General features: G+C 45.4%; 1 protein-coding gene across 1 annotated transcript; it reads right to left on the reverse strand.

Moving 5' to 3' along the window:
- Positions 1-3,075: 3,075 nt before the first annotated feature.
- BSX (brain specific homeobox) lies at positions 3,076-6,848 on the reverse strand. The gene is made up of 3 exons (XM_007196704.2): positions 6,587-6,848; positions 4,377-4,573; positions 3,076-3,315 (listed from the first exon to the last, which is right to left on the reverse strand). Exons 1-3 carry the CDS (start codon positions 6,846-6,848, stop codon positions 3,076-3,078), a joined length of 699 nt encoding a protein of 232 aa, XP_007196766.2.
- Between the last annotated feature and the right edge of the window lie 12,546 nt (positions 6,849-19,394).

Genomic DNA, 19,394 nt, shown 5'->3' on the forward strand with positions numbered 1-19,394 from the left:
GAAACTGAGTTGAGGCAAAAGCCTGGGTAATTCAGACGAAATATCTTTTCAGCCTATGGAGGCTTTGATCAGTACTGAAGGCCAAAACCAAAAAGTGCTATCATGTTACATTAAATTGAGACTAAATTGTGTCTATCCTCTACTATCATCACTAACTCCCTGTGTGTTAAAAAAGAAAGAAAGAAAAAGAAAGAAAGGAAGGAAGGAAGGAAGGAAGAAAGGGAAAAGAAAAGAAAAACTAGGAGAACTTTGCTATTGAATTGTTTGCCGCCAATTTCAGGGGATACTGTCTGATGAGAAAATGGTGCCACCGTCAGTGTGGCTGGTGCTGAACGGCTGAGCTCTTCCCTTCCTAACTAATCTATTCAGGAATAGCCCCAGAGGGAGACAAGGATGAGGCAGAATGAGCATCTTTTTGTGTTTGATGCTCATGAATGAAAGACACAGCCATTCCCTGAGCCCCAGGATTCCTCCTGCCTCTGATCAAGCAGAGCTGTGCCTATGCTAACAGTGTTCCCTCTTTACCTGACTTTTCAAGACAGAGAGTCTTAAAATGTAGCTAATCCGCTACTCTGAGACCCAGAATAAGCCCTGACATCTTCTTGTGAAGACAAGAGAAGAAAGAAAGAAATGCCTGGTGCTTTGGGGTTTGTGTTAACCATCTAATTTAATTGTTTTTATTTCTCCCCAAACATAGTATTTCTACTCACTTCAAAGATTCTCCCCCAAAATCCCTTTTAGTAGTTGTTCTTCCTGGGATTAGAAGTATTTGAGATGTTCCCCTTGCGTAACAGTATCCACTTTCTCTCCCAGGTTACTAGGAACATTCTTATTCACAAATTGCTTTCTTTCTATAACCAAGCCTTTCACAAAGCATTTGCCAAAAACTCCTGCTTTAAAACAGTACTGTCATTATCTGAACAGGGAGAGAGAGGAGAAATCTGAACCTAGACTTGCTTTTGTAGCACATCTACACAATCTAAATAAATACGAGAGGTGTCCTTACAAAGTGTTAGAAGCAAAATGCCAACCATGTTACCAGAAGAAAGCAAAGTGTTTCGGGCAAAGAAGTGATCAAGGAGTCAGAAGAAATATCTTCTGTCCTGCTTTGGCTCTTAGCTAGTCCTGATTTCATGGGTAAATCCTTCCATCTCGCCAAGCCTCTATTTTCTTATCTATGAAGAGAAAAATACTCCTTGCCATGACTCACAGATTGTTGATTGACAGCACTTGGGAAAACCCAAATAGTATATACAATGCTTGTGTTTTTAAAGCAATAGCTTTGCCTCCTAAATGGTGCAGATTGGATAAAGGTCTCACTCTGATGCTTATCTTTGCTTAAGTTAATGTTTCCCCAAACAAGCCTACTGGAAAAAAAAAAAAAAATCTGCTGCTACATTCATAGAATCATAGAACTTAGACCCAGAAGGATCTTTAGGATTCATCCTCTTATTAGAGAAATAAGGAACCGAAAAGTGTAATTAAATGTAACCCAAGCTCACACCTCTGTAATTTTCATAATTGCTATTAGTCATTAGAACCCAAGAGTCAGTACTCTACCTAGCCACACACACTTTTCCAGCCTTCCTGGGCTCTTTTACCTAAATACACAACCAGAGCGAAAGGAAGATGGGAAACTGAGGTCGCCTCTGGCACGGCTGCTATATTTGATAAGTGTACTGGGTATGTAGTGTCGTCACACAATTCATTACCATAATTTCACACTCCTAATATCAAGAGATCTCCGTCCTTTCAGCACTTCAGAGTCAAAAAATACTATTTGCAGAGACCTTTTTCACGTAGGTGGAACTCTAGACTATTAAACGATTAAAAACAGAAAAATCGGCGACGGGGAGACGGGAATCTGTTAAGGAAAAGTTATTAGCCCTGCTCATTCCTGCGGGGGACAGGAAACTGCCCAGGGCGGAGGGGAGGGAGCGTGCGCGTAGGAGGTCGCGGTAACAAACGATTCCCGGAAACTCGTGTCTGTTCCCAGTTTTGCCCGGCGAGCCCTTTATTATCTAAAGAGAGTGCAAACCCGGGAAAAGAATAGGAGACCTCCCAGGGGAAAGGGAGGGGGCAACGCGCAGGGCCAATAGGACTCCTGCCCCACCTCAAGGGTCCCCACACAGGTGCACGCCTGTAAGGGGATGCGTATTCTCCTTTAGGTTTCATTTTGCTAAAACTCCGAGTTCCCTAAAATGCAATGAGAATGAGCATTTCCACACACAACCCGAGGAACATTCGCTTTTAAAATACCAGTAACCGGTGGGACATGGAAGAGTTGCTGGACAGGCGCGCAACAAGGTCGGGAAGCAAAATTGCTCGGTGGGTTTGCTCTACCCAAGTGTCTCGACTCGCGTGAGCGCCGCTCAGAACGGGGGCGGGGGGAGAGGGAACCAGAGTAAAGAGCGCGGGTGCCTGGGGGACCACAAGCTCAAAAAGGGTTCCTGGGTGCAGAACCGCGAGCTCTTGAGGGGAACTGTGACGCTAGAGGATGGAAGCGCCGCCCTGAGAAGGAGGGAGTCGCCTTAGTATTAGTTAGAGATTGGGGCGGGGGGCGAGGCGGGGCGAGTGGGAGGTTAGTGGCGAGCAGCGCGCGAGTCTGTCCGGGAGTGAATGTGTTAAGGATCAGGTCCGGATCCGGATCCCCGCAGAGCGGAGGGCCCAGACACCCGGTCCCTTACCTGCAGCCCATCGGTCTGCCCAAGGAAGGGCAAGGGGTCCGGTGGAGAGCCTGGCCAACGGAGCGGGGACAGGTGGCTGAGGGGCGAGGGCCGAGGGGTCTGCAGTCGCGGCGGGGAAGAGGTCCCCCACCGAATTAGGGAGCCAGGAGCCCGTGCTCTCCTTTGCGCTGCCGAAGACGCGGGGCGAGCGGACGAGCCAAGCAGGCGCACACTCGCCCCCGCACTGGCGCTGCGAGCTGGCGGTCGGGCGGGGGAGGGGGTCGGGAGGCCGCGCCGCGCAGGCCCCGCAGGGGCTGGAGGGTTAACAGGTGTGTCGTGTTTGTCTTCCCGGAGCCGATGTGCCTGGCCCGCCCCGCTGCGTCCTCCCCGCCTTCCCCAGCCCGGCGGCTCAGAGCACGTGCGGCCCTGAGCCCAGCTCCCCCTCGTCCCCAATGTCCACCTCGTCCTCCGGCTCGGTCAGCACGAAGGGACCCGTGGGCAGGCCCAGCCGAGCCTCGGCGGGTGCGGCCTTGGGGCCATGGGGGCTGCCCTCAGGGCTCTCAGGCCCATCAGGTGCTTTGGGCTCGTCTTGACTTTTCCTCAGCTGCTTTTTATGCTTCATCCGCCGGTTCTGAAACCACGTTTTCACCTGATTGCGGGGAGAAACAAAGAAAATCACGTCATTCCTTCAGACCCATGGTTACTGAGCTAAGACAAAAGCGATTGCTGGAGTTTAAGAAAATAGACCGCAATCCACTGACGAATTATCCAGAAGTTGTGACAGTCCCAACCTTGGGTTATGTCACACCTGAACGTCTCACAAGTTACTGTCTTAGCTTGAATGAGAATCAAGCATCCTAGCTCTCAGAAGTACTTGTCCTGCAATAACGATGAGGCTCAAAATGGTGTGTTTAGTAAATACTAATCCTGCTATCAATTAGAATATCTAATAGTAAGTGTTGCGTGGATAAGTTTCCTTTCCGTTCAGAATACGTTCCTCTGACTGTGACATCTAAACACCTGGTCCAGCAAGACTGCTGGACAGCAAGATGAGAAGCAGACTTGCTGCTTCTCATCAGAGAGAAAATCACTGGGGCCTGGCAGGGCTATGATTTCACAGCAAGTTGGGTTTCCAGGTACAGAGAATAGGAAAGGGAGTGGAGCGAGGTATTTTGAGGTTGCAGGTGAATAGCATTTGGAAGAAGATGAAAACAGTTCTTCCACTCAGGACAGGGCAATAGAAAGGAGGCTTATATTAGTGTGTGTGTGTGCGTGCGTGTGCTGGGGAGGGGTGGCTATGAAGACTCGCGGCTGTGAGAGAGGTTAAAGAAGAAAAAAGAAACCTTGTGTGGACTTCTCTCGGGTCAAGAACCCTCTTATCTCTTACCGATTTACGTCTGACCCGGGTTACTGCCCTGCTCAGAAATGGGTGGGGAGGCACAGAAATGATAGTTCTCGAGCGGGCAGTGATCATCAGAATCACTCGAGGGGTTTTTCCTCCGTGTCCAGAACCCGCTCGAGAGATTTTGCTTCGGTGAGTCGACAAGAGATGGGAGGTGTCGGTACTTTTACTACGGGTCTTCGGAGCAGCCTAGAATAAAGGGGAGCGGGGTCGTTGCACTCAAGAACTCCGCGGCCGGTCCAGAGGCGTTAGGAGTCGTGGGGAGAGAGGAGCGAGCGGAGATGGGGCCTCCCCCTCCTCCGGCCCACCTGCGTCTCAGACAGGCTGAGGGCCGTGGCCAGCTCCACCCGCTCGGGCGTAGACAGGTAGCGCTGGATCTCGAATCTCTTCTCCAGGCCGGAGAGCTGCGAGTCCGAGAAAACCGTGCGAGCTTTGCGGCGGCGGCAGTGCTTCCCCGGCAGCTCTGGGTGCTGCGGGTGCGGGAACAGCGCCGGGACAGGCACCCCTGCGGAGGGAAGAGCGGTCAAGTGGGCAGAGCCCGACCTCCCCGGGCGACCCCCGCTCCACTCCCCACCCTCGTCCCCGGCACCCGCTCCACCTCGTGCCCCCGCCGGCCCCCGCCTCGCCCCACAGCTTCTCCAGGGCTTCTCCCAGGAATCGCAGGGCAGCGGGAATAAATCACAAGAATAGCGCTTGGAGATCTTTATCAGAAAGGCCATCTACACACACACAAACAATAAACAGTAAATAAAACGGAAAAGAAAATTATAAAATAGATCCGGAGGCCTTAAATACTGTCTTCTTGGAGAAACTTATGGAGAATCCTCGGCCGCACCTCCCGAAGTTTTCTTGCAAACGTCGGAGGGTCCAGCAGCTATCCCCCTCCCCACCATCCCCCCTCCCCCCAATCTTCCAGACCCCTGACGACCATCAGCGATGTCCTGGGGCTGACAGAAGTGTGAATGTGATCCTGCTTCCCAACCTCACTAAAAAACACCATTCTCTTCCCTGAGCCGCCTCCGTTCTCCCGCCTGCGGCCAAAGGGAACAGGCCAACACTCCCACGTGCGGCGAAGCTCCTGAGCGAGAACGGAAGGGTAATTGCCGCCTCGCACGTTTCCTATCAGTCTCGGGGTCGCGCTGGGGACCCCGCTCTCTAATCTAGCTCTCATTCTTTCCCTCCAACCCCACGCAGAAGGATTGGAGCGCTTTTCCCGGGCCGCGGGAGACTTCTCGTGTCTTTCCTGACCTTCGCAAGCTTTACCATGTCTGAGACGCACCAAGCGGACCAACCGCCGCATACATCAATATCCGCTGATCCCAGGGGGGGAACAGCAAAAACAGAAAACTAGTAGTTCCGGTATCTCTGGCTTTGGCCATTACTATTTGCCGGGGACATGGGTGCAGCGCAGAAGAGATTGTCTCTGGCCGGCGGTGAAGCCAAAGCAGAGAGGCGGACTTGGACGCAGGCTTTACAATTGCCCCTCCAACCCAGTGCCCCGAAGTCTGGGTTTTACCGCTTCACAAACGCTTTAGCTTTTGTCGTGGATTCCAGCGCCCACATTTCACAAACTGGCTCACGTCTGTCCAGCCCCCACCCCGACTAGGGTTGTTTTTCCGACTGCGCTCTGCATCTGGGCTCAACGAATTATTCTATTCTGTCTGGAATGAAGATGCCGGAAAAGAAAGCGTGAATGTGGCCTTTCAGAGAGAGGCACAAGAAAAACCTGGGTATTTCCCCGCATCTCCCTGTCCCAACCAGACTTTGCTGGTCCCCGCTCTTTGCCATGCCTGGGAAATCAAAATACTTTGGCTCTGGGCTCCAGAGATATCAGCAACAGGGGCAAAGGAGGGCAGCCCAGCCCAAGATTGGGAATTAAATGCTAGATGCTGGGAGTAAAGAGGGGTAATGAGCAGTCGCGTCTTCTCCCTCTTTTTTTCTTACCTTTTCTCCCTTATTCGGGCCAGCCCAAACCTTCAGTCCTCAGAATATCCCAAAACCCTCCTTCACTTCCAAAGCCCTGCAGTGTCTATCTGCAAATGCTCAGCACCTGGGAGGAGAGAGCTGGCCCCACTGGAGCCTTTTGAGCTTCTGGGCTGGAAAGTTGAGTTCCTTTCCGTGGGGTGGGATAGTCAGGGGTCTCCCTCAGAGTGGGAGAGGTAGGGATGGGGACTGAGAGATGGACCAAAGTGGCCAGGAAGACCAAGAGAAAGGAAACTGAACACTGCCCATCAAGAATATCGCCAAAATCTACAGCTACTTCTTGGCTCGGCACGTTTCCTCCATTATAAAAAGTGAGGAGTGACCACGAGTTACTACCCTGGATTGGCATGCCTCAAGGGAGCTCCCTGTGTTCTCAGCCATATCCCCAACCTTCCACTGTCACTTAGGGAAGGAGGCCCAGCCAAGCCAGGCCCAGCCAGCTCTGGCCTTTCCTCTCCTCCGTCACAGGCTTAGGGTCTATGCTGGAAGACGTGCTCTCTCTCTTTCCCCATACCTTGAGACCCCTGCTACTTACCCGAGGTGGTGAGGAAATAAGGGTGGTGGTGGTCTCCCTTATGTAGAGGGTGATGGGGGTGAGGAGCCAGGAGGGTGGGTGTGGGCATGAGGGGGTAGCCATAGTCTAGCAGAGGCACCCGGGAGGCCAGAGAGCTGGTGAAGTGGTCAGAGGCCACCTCCCTTAGCGGCTTGGGCTTGTGTAGCAGGATGTCCTCGATGAAGAAGGACGTGGGCCTCTGAGATGACGCCGGGTGTAGAGGGGAGGTGAAGTTGAGATTCATCTTGAACCGAGCGCCTGCCACAGGGCGAGGGCCAGGGACGACGAGTAGGAAGCAGGCAGCGTCTCAGCACGCCTGGTCGAGAGCCAGCCACCCTCGAGGCTCGGATCCCTGATGCTCTCTCCTCGGCCTGGGCTACCCCCGGCGCTGGAGAGGCGAGAAGATAAGCTCTTGGGTAGGTTGGGTCTATGTGTAGGAGAATTGGCAGCTTGGAGAGGGGAGCCGGGAGAGCCAATGGCAAGGCTGCCAGAGGCAGAGGGGAGGGTGCGGTGGGCGCGGGGCGGGGCGGGGAGCTGTCCGCGGTGCTGAATACGACCGGCCAGGCCCGGGGAGAGTGGAGCCGAGCGGGCCGGGTTCTTGCTCCTACCAGGTTTCTCGACCTCAGTTTCTGCCCGCCACGGCAGGAGCTGCTCAGCTCCCGGCCGTTTTTAAAGAAAACGAAAGAGATAAAGTCTCTACCCTCGGACAAACTCCTCTTTAGAGAGCAGGAGGCATTTAAAGGGCCCCGAAGCAACAGGAATAAAGCACTTATTTCAGCACTGGGGCCTGGGCTTTAAAACTTTAGAGAAATGACAGCAGAGGGGGAAGAGGAGAAGTGAGGAGAGAGTCCATATCTGCTAGAACCAACTGAAGTTGATGACTGAGGGATGACTGGATTGTCGAGGTAGATAAATAAAATGTTGATGATGATCGTAACATTCTTTACCTCAGTTTTAGAGGGTGGTGTGAGGAAAGTTATACCTACATTAGTCAAGTAATTCGATCTGTGTAAATATGTCCAGAACTACCTCTTAAATGCCAGCCTCCACCTCCTGTCAAATTTCCATTACTTTCTCCTCATTCCGCTCACATGGGCTGCTATTTCTGCTATACTATCCCTTTCAGCCCTAGCGCCGCCCCCCCAAAATAATTGTACTGTGTTTCTGTTTCCCATTCCCTTTTGCAGCCTTTCTTTTCATTTTCCTCCCTCCCAATCTTTTGTTTTTTAATGTTTGTCTTTTTTTAAATCTGTCACATTTATTTCCCTGGAGTCAATTTGCTAAAATTAAGGTGATCATCTACAGCACAGCACGGGTAATTTCAGCTCGCATCTCTGAAAATTGCTCTAATTATTGATGTTAAACTCAGGGAAATTAAAAGAAGCCACTTCTCTTCCATCTCCCCATTTTTAAGCTCTAATTTGTTGAAATCTAGTCATCATCACAATTCCAATCACCACTGCTAATAGTAAAAGTGTTGTAATAGAGACTGAGTCCTCACAACCCATGCTATTAGATAATTAGAGGAGGTGTTAGGAAGCCAAGTGCTAATCCTTGGGCGCACGGGTAGGATTTCCATCTGATCTAGCAGGTAGAACAAATTAATTACCAGAATCAATTAGGCCCCAAACTACAGAGCTCCAAGAAGTGGGAGCGTCGTATTCCATACGGATGAACTGGTAAACGGTAAACAGACGAGGGGAGTGAGAAGAAGGAGGAAGAAGGGGGAAATAACTTTAAAATAAGCTCTTGGCAAGTAAGCCTCTAAACGAAGTCAGAACTCTTTGTCCTGGAGTGTGAAATGTGATCTTTTTAAAGTTTATAATTGTAAGAACTGAAGACCGGAAAGCAGGTGGCCACGGAGAGGGAACATAGAAGACTTCCAGGAGTCGCTGCTTGGTCCTTAGCCCTGGTCCAGTCATCTCCCGCAGGACCAAAGGAAGACCAAGGAGACTCGTGCAGAGGGGACTGTCCACACTTTACCCACATCCACCCTGCTGCCAGAGAGCGCTGACTCTTTCCTGTGAGTGGAAACCGAGGCATCCCGTCTCCCTAGACCCTAAAGGATTAGAGGCTATTGAGGGCGTGGCGGGTTTACAACCAGAAGTAACCTCTGTAAAGAGCCTTTCCGAGCCGGCGCGCGCTTACACTCCATCCCTACGCAGACTGAGCACAGATTTGCACCCAGCCTTGGAGGTGGGATTTTAGCTTCACTCTGGGGGCAGGGACTAACTTCTGCCTCAGAAACAGAAATGACAAGATTACTGAATGTCCCTTGGGACCAGGGGCAGTAAAAAACGCCTTTGGGTAGCAGTTACCTTGGAGCCAAGGCACTGCAAACCCTTTCTCAGAATTCATTCTTACACGTCTCCCGGAGTGTTCGAGGGATCCGAGGAGGGAAGGGAAGGGGCGGGGTAGACAGCCTGCTCAGTCCTCACCCTCCCCCTTATTTCATATACTTTTATTTCACATTCACTGCTGTCCCCCAAAGCTAAGGCTATCTCCCCAGGCCCTGCTCGCTGGCCAAGACGCGTGGGAGGAGGGGCCGACTGCCCACGCTCCCCTTTCTCTACTTCTGCTCGTGCCGGGACCCGCCTGCCCAAGAGCCCAGCGCTGCCGAGGGAGACTTTCCCTCGGGAGTCCGGCTCTCCAGCCTCCGCCTCCGCCCCAGTGGGAACCTAGGAAGTGAGCGACGGAGGGAGAAACTGGACAGCTCTGGGAAGTGGAAGGACTTCCAGGACTGCGGGAGTTTTCCTTCCCTCTCCGCTTTCAGCGATGCTGGGAAACCAAGCTCCGTGGCTGAGAGAGTACGACCCGCCGTCCGCACCAATGCAGGCCCCTGGGGGCGCGGAGGCAGGAACAGGGGAATCGGAAGTGGCGCAGGGACAGGGATTCCTCGGTCGCCACCCTTGTCCATTAAGGAGACCCCCTTATCCCAGCGCACTCAGATAATCCCAGCTGGGCTCGCCAAGGGGGCTATGGGGCCTGAGCACAGCGCAAGGGGCAGGCTGTGCACGCGGGGCTTGTCCTGGAGAAGTTCCTTTCGGGTCCCGGCCTCACATTCCTCTAAGACTTACGGCCCAGACCCTCGGGGAAATCGCGAGGTGAAGAAAGCTGGCAAGTTTCTCTATGATGCTGGAGCTCTGGCCTGGCCCATCCTTCTTCCCCGGTGGGGTGAAGGAGGCCCCCAAGGTGCCCAGCCCCGTCTTGAGATTCAATTCGGGTAAGTCTTAGGGTAAAAGGAAGAGGCATTCCAGAGCCAACAGGCCTCCCTCTTCCCTCCACTCCTGCCAGCCCAGGTAAGGAGTAAATGTCATATTTTTATATAGCTTGCAAACAGTTTGCCCCTTAAAAGCAGAAATATTTCATTGCCTAGATTATCTCTAGTCTAGACCAACGATGTCTAATAAAAATATAAAGCGAGCCACATAAGTTATTTAAATTTTTCTACTAGTCACATTTAAAAAGTAGGAAGAAACAGGTGAAATAGTAATGTATTTCACTTAACCCCAATATATCAAAAATATTATTATTCAACATATAATCAATATAAGTATCATTGAGATTTTTTTTTGCATTCTTTTTTTATACTAAATCTTCAAAATCCACTGTGTATTTTACACTTACTGCACATCTCAGTTCAGGAGTTCTGACTAGCCACATATCAAGCGCTCAATAACCACATATGGCAAATGGTTACCTATTGGACAGCACATGTCTAGTAAATTGCCATAATTCCTTTACCCTTTTCCAATGTAGGTAGACACACATAGAAAATGGAAAGCAGGGACTTTCCTGGTGGCACAGTGGTTAGGAATCCAACTGCCAATGCAGGGGACACGGGTTTGAGCCCTGGTCCGGGAAGATCCCACATGCCACGGAGCAACTAAGCCCGTGTGCCACAACTGCTCAGCCTGCACTCTAGAGCCCTTGAGCCACAACTACTGAGCCCCCACGCCTAGAGCCCGTGCTCCGCAACAAGAGAAGCTACCGCAATGAGAAGCACGCACACTGCAATGAAGAGTAGCCCCCACTCGCCGCAACTAGAGAAAGCCCACGTGCAGCAAGAAGACCCAACGCAGCCAAAAATAAATAAGTAAATTTTTTAAAAATGGAAAGCAGTTGCTGAAGCCAGCCTAGCACATTCTCAATACTTGCCCTTCATCTATCCACTATATTCTATTATTGTGAACATTCACTGAGCATCTACTGTCTTCCAGGGTACTCACTACCCGTCTTCGCAAGCTTTCCCCAAGCCTTAGGAGATTAAATAAATGTACTCACATTACATTTATTTTTCATTCTCATTTGACTGAAATTGATCACCCGGAGCCAGCAGGCTATAACCGTATGCCAGGCAGACGCGTAAAATCAGATCCTGTTCACTGCTCTGAGCAAAAGTTAAGGATCAAATAAATTTTCCACCACCCAACCCACAAGACCTGATCGAGCTCCTGTTTATGGTTTCAGATGAAGAATTATTAATTTAAAAAGAGAAAATACATGTTTTTCAGGGAGCTGATAATTAAACAGTCCTTCTTTCTTTCATGTCAGCCTCATCTAAAACTGTCATCTGAGCTGGGACTTAGTTTCCCGAAAAGATAACCCTATTGATGATCAAAGGAAGAGACTGATTCCATTAGCCAAGGTGCCTATACCCTGGCCTTCAAAATAAAGGGAGAAATGTATTTTAGAAGGATCTGAGTAACACACTTTACTCATAACATTTTGTATTATATTGCTTGTTGTCTGTTTCAACTTACCTTCTATCTGAGTACTTTATTTTAAGCACTACCAAAGTGGATGACATGCCTAGAAAAAGAACAGGAGTCACTGAATGCTTCCCGCAAATGCATCTTCAAATAATGCTTTTACACTGAAAATTAGGATGTGAATTCTATGAGAACACATTCAAGGACAGGGTATTCAAATCACAGTATTCCTAACATAAGGAAGACTAACTCTATCCAGTTTGCTCATTCAGGACGAGGTCAGTCTGAAGAGTTAAAAACTTTCATTTTATTTCTTTCTTGAAGTTTTCTATGCTGCCTTTGGCATCTCAATTCAAAACATGCTTCAAAAAGTGACAGAAAAAAACCCCCTGAAGTTAAAGGTTTGAAATACGAGAGATTACCTATCATTTCTTAATACTCTAAGAGGCATATAGTAGAATAAGAATGAGGTTTGAATAGGTTTCTTATTAGTATTCCACCATTTCCTCACTGAGTCCCCAGAAGAGTAGCCAAGTGTATTACCAGAGGAAAAAACCCAATAAGCTAACAAAATGCCTTTTAAGTATTCTTTTCTCCCATTCCAAACCATTCAAATTCTATGTCAGATTTTAAATTTAGCACCTACTAGCACAATGTACTTTAAACAATACAAAATTAGTAATGCATAGTTTTAAAAATAAAGGTTCATGAGTTGCTACCATAATACAATGTGAATTTCTAATGTTAGAGATTGTAAGACCCTTTCAAACTCTATTATTGGGTATAGAAATTTGTAAACATTTCCCAAAAGGACTATGTACATGGAACTAAATATTTGGTATGTTTTGTTAAAATGCTGGACCGGGGCTTCCCTGGTGGCGCAGTGGTTGAGAATCTGCCTGCTAATGCAGGGGACACGGGTTCGAGCCCTGGTCTGGGAAGATCCCACATGCCACGGAGCAACTGGGCCCGTGAGCCACAACTACTGAGCCTGCGCGTCTGGAGCCTGTGCCCCGCAACGGGAGGGGCCGCGATAGTGAAAGGCCCGCGCACCGCGATGAAGAGCGGTCCCCGCACCGCGATGAAGAGCGGTCCCCGCACCGCGATGAAGAGCGGTCCCCGCACCGCGATGAAGAGTGGCCCCCGCTTGCCGCAACTAGAGAAAGCCCTCGCACGAACCGAAGACCCAACACAGCCAAAAATAAAATAAATAAATAAATAAATAAAGTAGCTATAAAATGCTGGACCGTTTATATTTTGTTTGAGAATACTGTTCATGAAACAGATTGATATTTATTTGTAAACTCTCATTGGTAATGCAATCAAGTTAGTGGACCAAAAAAATGGAGGTACAAATGTTGTCACTATAAGAGAATAATATTGAATTTGTCTTACAATGACCAAGATGGTAGATAATCTGTGTATAACATAAAAACCTGGAAGTCAGAGAAGAAAACATTGATTAAAAAATTAACTAATTTTTAAAAATTCTGCATGGCAAAAGTTATCATAAGCAAAGGAAAAAGACAAAAAATAAACTGGGAGAAAGTATTTGCAACTCATATCCCAGACACAAGGATAATTACTTATATATAAAAAGTTCCTACAAATCAATAAAAAAAAAAATCAAGAGTACAATTTAAAAATGGGCAGGGGCTTCCCTGGTGGCGCAGTGGTTGAGAGCCTGCCTGCCAATGCAGGGGACACGGGTTCGAGCCCTGGTCTGGGAAGATCCCACATGCCGCGGAGCAACTAGGCCCGTGAGCCACAACTACTGAGCCTGCGCGTCTGGAGCCTGTGCTCCGCAACAAGAGAGGCCGCGACAGTGAGAGGCACGCGCACCGCGATGAAGAGTGGCCCCCACTTGCCGCAGCTGCGGAAAGCCCTCGCACAGAAACGAAGACCCAACACAGCCAAAAATAAATAAATAAGTGAATAAATAAATTTAAAAAAAAAGAAAAAGATCCTTCACTTTCATTCTCAGTCTTCCCTCTATAGTTACCATTTCTCTCCTTCCTTTAAAAAATAAATAAATAAATAAATAAATAAATAAAAATGGGCAAAGGATTGAAAGAGTTCACCAAAAAGAAAATATAAATAAATGTCTGTTAACCATTTTAAAAGATGCTAACAATAATACTAAAAATAAGACTAATAAAAGATTACACTGAGACATCATTAACCTGTCGAATAAAACATTTTTTAAATCTAATTGCCCACTCTGTTGGCAAAGCTGTGGGGGAAAGAATCACTCATATATTGATGCAAAGAATGCAAATTTGTACAATCTCTATTGAGAACAATTTGGTAATATATCAAAATTACAAATGCACATCATAATTTATCCAACAGATATGATTTGCACATCATGGCTAAATTACACAAACCCAGAACAAAAGGAACTCTAGGATGTATTTTTAAGTGAAAAGAGCAAAGTATGCTAACATTTGTTTTAAAGGGGGAAGGATGGGGGAAACTACACAAATTTGATTGCATATTCTATATATACCTCTGGAAAGATACAAAAGAAACTCATAGCATTAGTTGCCTTTAGGGACTGAAGTCCTGGGGACTTGATGGGAAGCAGGTTTTTCCCTAAATGCCCTTTTGTATCTTTTGAGTAAGAATCATATGAATATAATATTTATTCAAAAGTCATTTTAAAATTAAAATATAAAAGAAAAAAATTATTTTACTTCAACCCCAAAATGTTCAAATCAAAATTCACTACATTATTTTTATTATGATTTTAGCTTTTCTCCATAAGTTACTGGACCCAAACTAGTACATAGTTGTTTTTAATTGATATTTGCCTATAACGGACATGAAACTTTTATTCCTTAGTAAAAGTTCTGCAAGTCTTTATTTTCATATAAACTATACGTGATTTCAAAGTTGATCACACACCTTACTCTCATCCATAAATTAAAATTAATATCGATTTAATCACTTAAGGAATGTCTTTGAAGAATGTTTTTTAGCAATTTCAATGATGGCACTATGGATAATGAGGTGAATTTCTTGCATTTATATTATATATCATATATTTTGCTCTGCCTTCTCACTTGAGTATCACAACTCATCCTTATTACATACAAAGAAACAGAAGATCACTTAGGTAGAGTCAGGAGCTCAAGATCATTCAGCTTTGTATGCTAGGATTTGAACTCAGGTTTATCTGACCCCAGTGTCCATACTCTGTTCATTCCAACCACATTATCTTTGAAAAATAGACAAGTAAAGCAATAGATGCTGCTTATTTCTCATCTGGAATGGAACTTGAAACTATCGCCCTTGATTTAAGAGAACAATCTCCCCAATTCTTCTCATTGGAGGATTTATAAATTCATACCATTACCTGTAATAACTAGAACCAGAAAGGATGTTTTAAAGTTTTAACTTTGGAATATGAACACACACACACACACACACACACACACACACACACACACACACACATATATATACACTTCAAGATGATGAGGGCAGTATACATAACCAGTTGAAAACAGAACAGGGTTTAGAGTCAAACAGACTGAGATTAGAGATCTGGCTCCATCACTGCTGCATACTAGCTGTATGACCGTGGAAATTTTGTTTAATCCCTCTAAGCTCTATTGTTCTCAACTGTAAAATGGGGACAATATTTGCATCTCATAGGGTAGTTTTGCAGAGAATTTAAGGTAATGGATATATGTCAATTATGTCTCAATTTTATTTATTTATTTATTTAGGCTGCGCTGCTGCGTGTGGCTTGTGGGATTTTAGTTCACCGACCAGGGATGGAACTGGGGCCCTAGCAGTGAAAACGCCAAGTCCTAACCACAGGACTGCCAGGGAATTCCTGTACCTCAATTTTTAAAAGGTAATATATGTAATGCATTTTGCTCAGTGCCTGGCACACAGCTAATGCTTAATAAGTGGCCCTGCTACTGGTGATGATGGTGGTGATAGTGGAAGTGGTGGTGGTTATGGTGACGGTAGTGCTGATGGAGGTGGTGATGGAGACGGTGGTAGTGGTGATGCTGGTGGTGATAAAAGCAAGGCCAAATGATCAATACTGGAACCCTAGGGCTACCACGGACATGTGAATAATGAATCCAACACCGTGTCGCTACACAAAAGCAGGCTTATATAATCCTAGAAAGAGTTTCTTGTCAAAAAAAAAAAAAAGAATGTATTGGGAAGGTGGTGATGACTACGAGCTATGAGGGAGTGGTCTCCTGGATACAAATGGGGAATAGCTATTTAGCTCTAGAAGATACCTTGAAGATGATTTTAAGAAAGATGACACCTTCTTATTGGATGGCTGCGCTATTCATGTTCCTACTTTCCCCCAGACAGGGTTCGAAACATTAAATTAGAAAATGATATCCACGTCAGGTCTATTTTCTTCTGGTGGAGGGTGGGGAGAACCAATCATACAAAGACTACTTACTGAGTGTCTACCAGGTACCTTGCCTTGGCTAGGCTCCCTGTGAGGTGGTTTGGAGAGATAGGGTAGAGAAGTGCAGGGAACAAAGAAATTTCAGAGAAGTGTAAGCCTTATTTCCTCTTGAAATACACACACACCTCAACACATGAAACTAAAAACATGCAAAACAAACAACCAACCAAGAGATTCTCTGTGCATTTTACTTAATTAGCAAAATATTTTCATCACTGAGACGATGCAGGCTCAATTGTAACTAGGGGAGAAAATTATATTGGGAGACAGTGAAGCCAAGAGCTCTGTGATTTATTCAGTTTACATCTGCAAACATTTATTGAACATGTACCTTATAAAAATGTGAGTGTGCATTTGAAGGCTTTTTCTCATACGTATATATCTTGCCTCCACTTTTAGGCCACGGATTTAATTTTATCTTCTGTGTCTTTAATATTTTCCAGTATTGGAATCCCCCCAAATTGACACGAAAATATTTCTATAATTGACTGCAGTATTATTTGACAGTTACCAGGTAAGAGAACAATTTAGTGCAGGTTACCAGAGCCCTCCTTATTGGCTGGAAGGTGGGCAGCCCCTCAAGATGGTGTGGTAATACCATGTGCTTTTTTAAAAAATACCATGTGATTTTTGGGGGGGGAAGAAATATGGACTGGCAAATGTAGGGAAATCTCTTCAAAACTAAACTAAAACAGAGCCTCCACTTTGCACTCTGAGGTCTTAGCCTCACAAAACTTGATTATTAAAAATTGCTTTCATCTATCTTCTTTAGGGAAGGATCATCCTTATCACCTCCCATCTACGTAGATAATTTCTTTCCAAATCTAGATCCAGTTCATACCCTTTTCCCTCAGAAAACCACTCCTGTCCACAGTATTTAATCATCATGGAATTAGCAGATATTCTACTCACTGAGCTTTTGGAATAGGCTAAATACTACATTGATATGTTTTATCTCTTTTTATGGTCAGGTTCTGTTTTTCCAAGTAGATTACGTATCATTTTTTTCTATAGGAAATATATTCAAATAATGCAAAGTGAAAAATCATAAAAGTTACAAAGTGAAAAATTTTCCCATCCCACTCTTCCAGCCACCCAATACATAATATATATTGTGAATAAATAAATAAATGTATAAGTGAAATATAAATATTATGTAATATATATATTTCTTTCCTCTCACATACACACATCCTTTCTCTTTTTATACAAATTCTTTTGCATTTTGGTTTTTCTACTTAACTTTTTTTTTGGTTGCACATTATAACATTTATGGATGACCATGATTTTATTTAACTAGTCCCCTTCGATGATAATAAGATATTTAGGATGTTTCCAATCTTTTGCTATTACAAACAATGCTGCAATAAATAACCATACACATATATTATTTTGCACATAGGCAAGTATGTCTATAGGAATTCTTAGATGATAAATTGCTGGATCAAGTTTGTAATTCTCACTGGCTTTGCCAAATTGTACCCCATAAAGATAGTATCAGTCTATACTTTTTTCTGTAGCACATCAGAGAGCCCCAGGTGATTCTCATGCAACTGATCTAAGGATAATACTCTTGTGTTTACTAGGTCACTTAACCCTTGAAAGCCTTAGTTACTCTATCTGCAAAGTGGAGATAATGTTACCTACCTCAGAGGACTATTGTAGGACTATTTTATGAGGAAAATATGCAAAAGATCTTTCAAAACTGTCAAGCAGGATGAAAATGTTTATTATTATTAAGGGTAATAGCTTCTAGCATTTACTCTGTGATTGGCATTGTATTACATGCTTTAATATATTCTCTCCAATTTATACAGCAAAGTAAAGATAATTAACTTAGTTTTATATTTCAAGAAACTGAAGCTCAGAGAGAGGACTTACAAGACCAGGCGTCTGGTAAATGGCAGAAGAGGTATTCAAACCCAGGCTTGCACGGGTTCAAAGACTGGGCTGTTTCCACTAAACCTCATTTTGACTTATAATGTAAATAAATCAACCACTATTATTACTGTAATTTCTATAAAATGTTATTTAAATCATCTATCAAATATAATGCATGAGTGAAGGCTTCATGCAAGACACAGGACTGGAGCTGGACCATCCAGGATTGGTCAGGTGGCGTGGAGATGATGAAACTGTTGCAGCAAAGGAGAAGGGCACGTACAAGCATTCACAGGTGGGATAGCACAGAGCGTATTTGCAGGATACTGTGATTAGCATAACTAGAGTAGAGACTCTGAGTAGTATTTGGAAATGTGGTTAGGGGCTTATTAATGAGTGCTTTGCAAGATAGAAGACTTTGTTCTCAATTTGGAGCCCAGTGGGGTGAGGGTAGGGGCCAAAGAAGGTTTTCTGAGCAGAGCTCTAACTGTGGATGATAACATTTTAGGAAATTTTTATCTCAAATCCCTATGCGTGAAGAATTAGAAGAAAGATACTAGAAAGTCCAGAAGGTAAGTTATCCGTGTTTCCAGATGTAAGTCCATTCAGCCATTCAGTTAACATTCATTCAACAAATATTTATTAGTCACTTTCTATGGATGTCAGGCATGATAGTAGTAGCTTAGAAGTTACAAATATAAATACAACATGATCTGCTTTTAAGACTTTCAAACCTCATGGTAAAGGCATGATCTTAAATGCTAATGGTCTCTGTGTCCCTCTTTTGTCACTCCCTCCAATCTTTTCTTCACTAGCCAATGTGATGATTCAAAAGTACAAATCTGATTGTTATTCCATGCTTAAAATCCTTTGGCAGTATGTTATGCTACCCTCTCTGCCAGGAACATTTACTGCTCTTGCCATCTCTCACTCCAGCGCTGGCTTTTACTCCTATACAGTTTTCAGCTAAAACAAATCACTTCCTGCCGGAAGCCTTCCCTAATGCCCCCAGGGGTATTAAGTGCCCTGCGCTTGTGCTACCACACACTTCTGACATCATCATAGTTTTCTCACTACATTGCAACTTCCTCTTTAATCATTTGTATCCCTCTCTCAACTGTAAACTCTACAGTAAGGAGGACCAATTATACCCTAGGCATCTATCTAGTTCAATGTCTGGCACATGGTAAGGCCTCAAATATTGACTGACTGAACAAGTGAATAAATAAATAAGTGCATAGGTGAAATAGCCACTCAGACGATCAAGCCTGGAAGATTTTACTTTGCTCAGGAAAGAAGCAAGTGTTTTCCATTGGTTACAAAATGGCATGAAAGCCAGTCAATCCCTGGTCACTTTTCCAATTCAATATCAAATGGGGCAGAGATCCTATGTGGCAGTGGAATTGGAATGGCTGGTTATGAGATAACAAGCTATGGGGAAGGTGGTTGCTTATTAAATACCACAAACCTATAGCACAGGAAGCGGATGGGGGTTTGCAGATTCAAGTGGGTTCAGATCTGCAACCTCCAACCACCTGGTCCAAATAGTTCTTTGTCTTTTTGAGAGTCCTAGAATTCTAAGGCTGGTAGAACCTTAGAGATTTTTCCTTTTTGTATTCCTTGTTGTACAAATAAATTCCAGAGAAGGTAAGTGATTTGCCCAAAGTCACACAGCAAATTGTTGGCAGAGCTGAGGCTAGAAAACCTGAGGCTCTCCACATCCAGTGAAGTGTTAGTGTTTCGTGACCCC

The sequence above is a fragment of the Balaenoptera acutorostrata genome, chromosome 9, assembly GCF_949987535.1.
Source record: "Balaenoptera acutorostrata chromosome 9, mBalAcu1.1, whole genome shotgun sequence".
Taxonomy (NCBI): Eukaryota; Metazoa; Chordata; class Mammalia; order Artiodactyla; family Balaenopteridae; genus Balaenoptera; species Balaenoptera acutorostrata.

Coding starts and splice junctions, on each gene's coding strand:
- BSX (XM_007196704.2), bottom strand. CDS start 6,848: ATGAATCTCAACTTCACCTCCCCTCTACACCCGGCGTCATCTCAGAGG. Junction 4,574..6,586: donor TTATTTCCTCACCACCTCGG/GTAAGTAGCAGG, acceptor TTCCCTCCGCAG/GGGTGCCTGTCCCGGCGCTG. Junction 3,316..4,376: donor TCAGCCTGTCTGAGACGCAG/GTGGGCCGGAGG, acceptor CCCCGCAATCAG/GTGAAAACGTGGTTTCAGAA.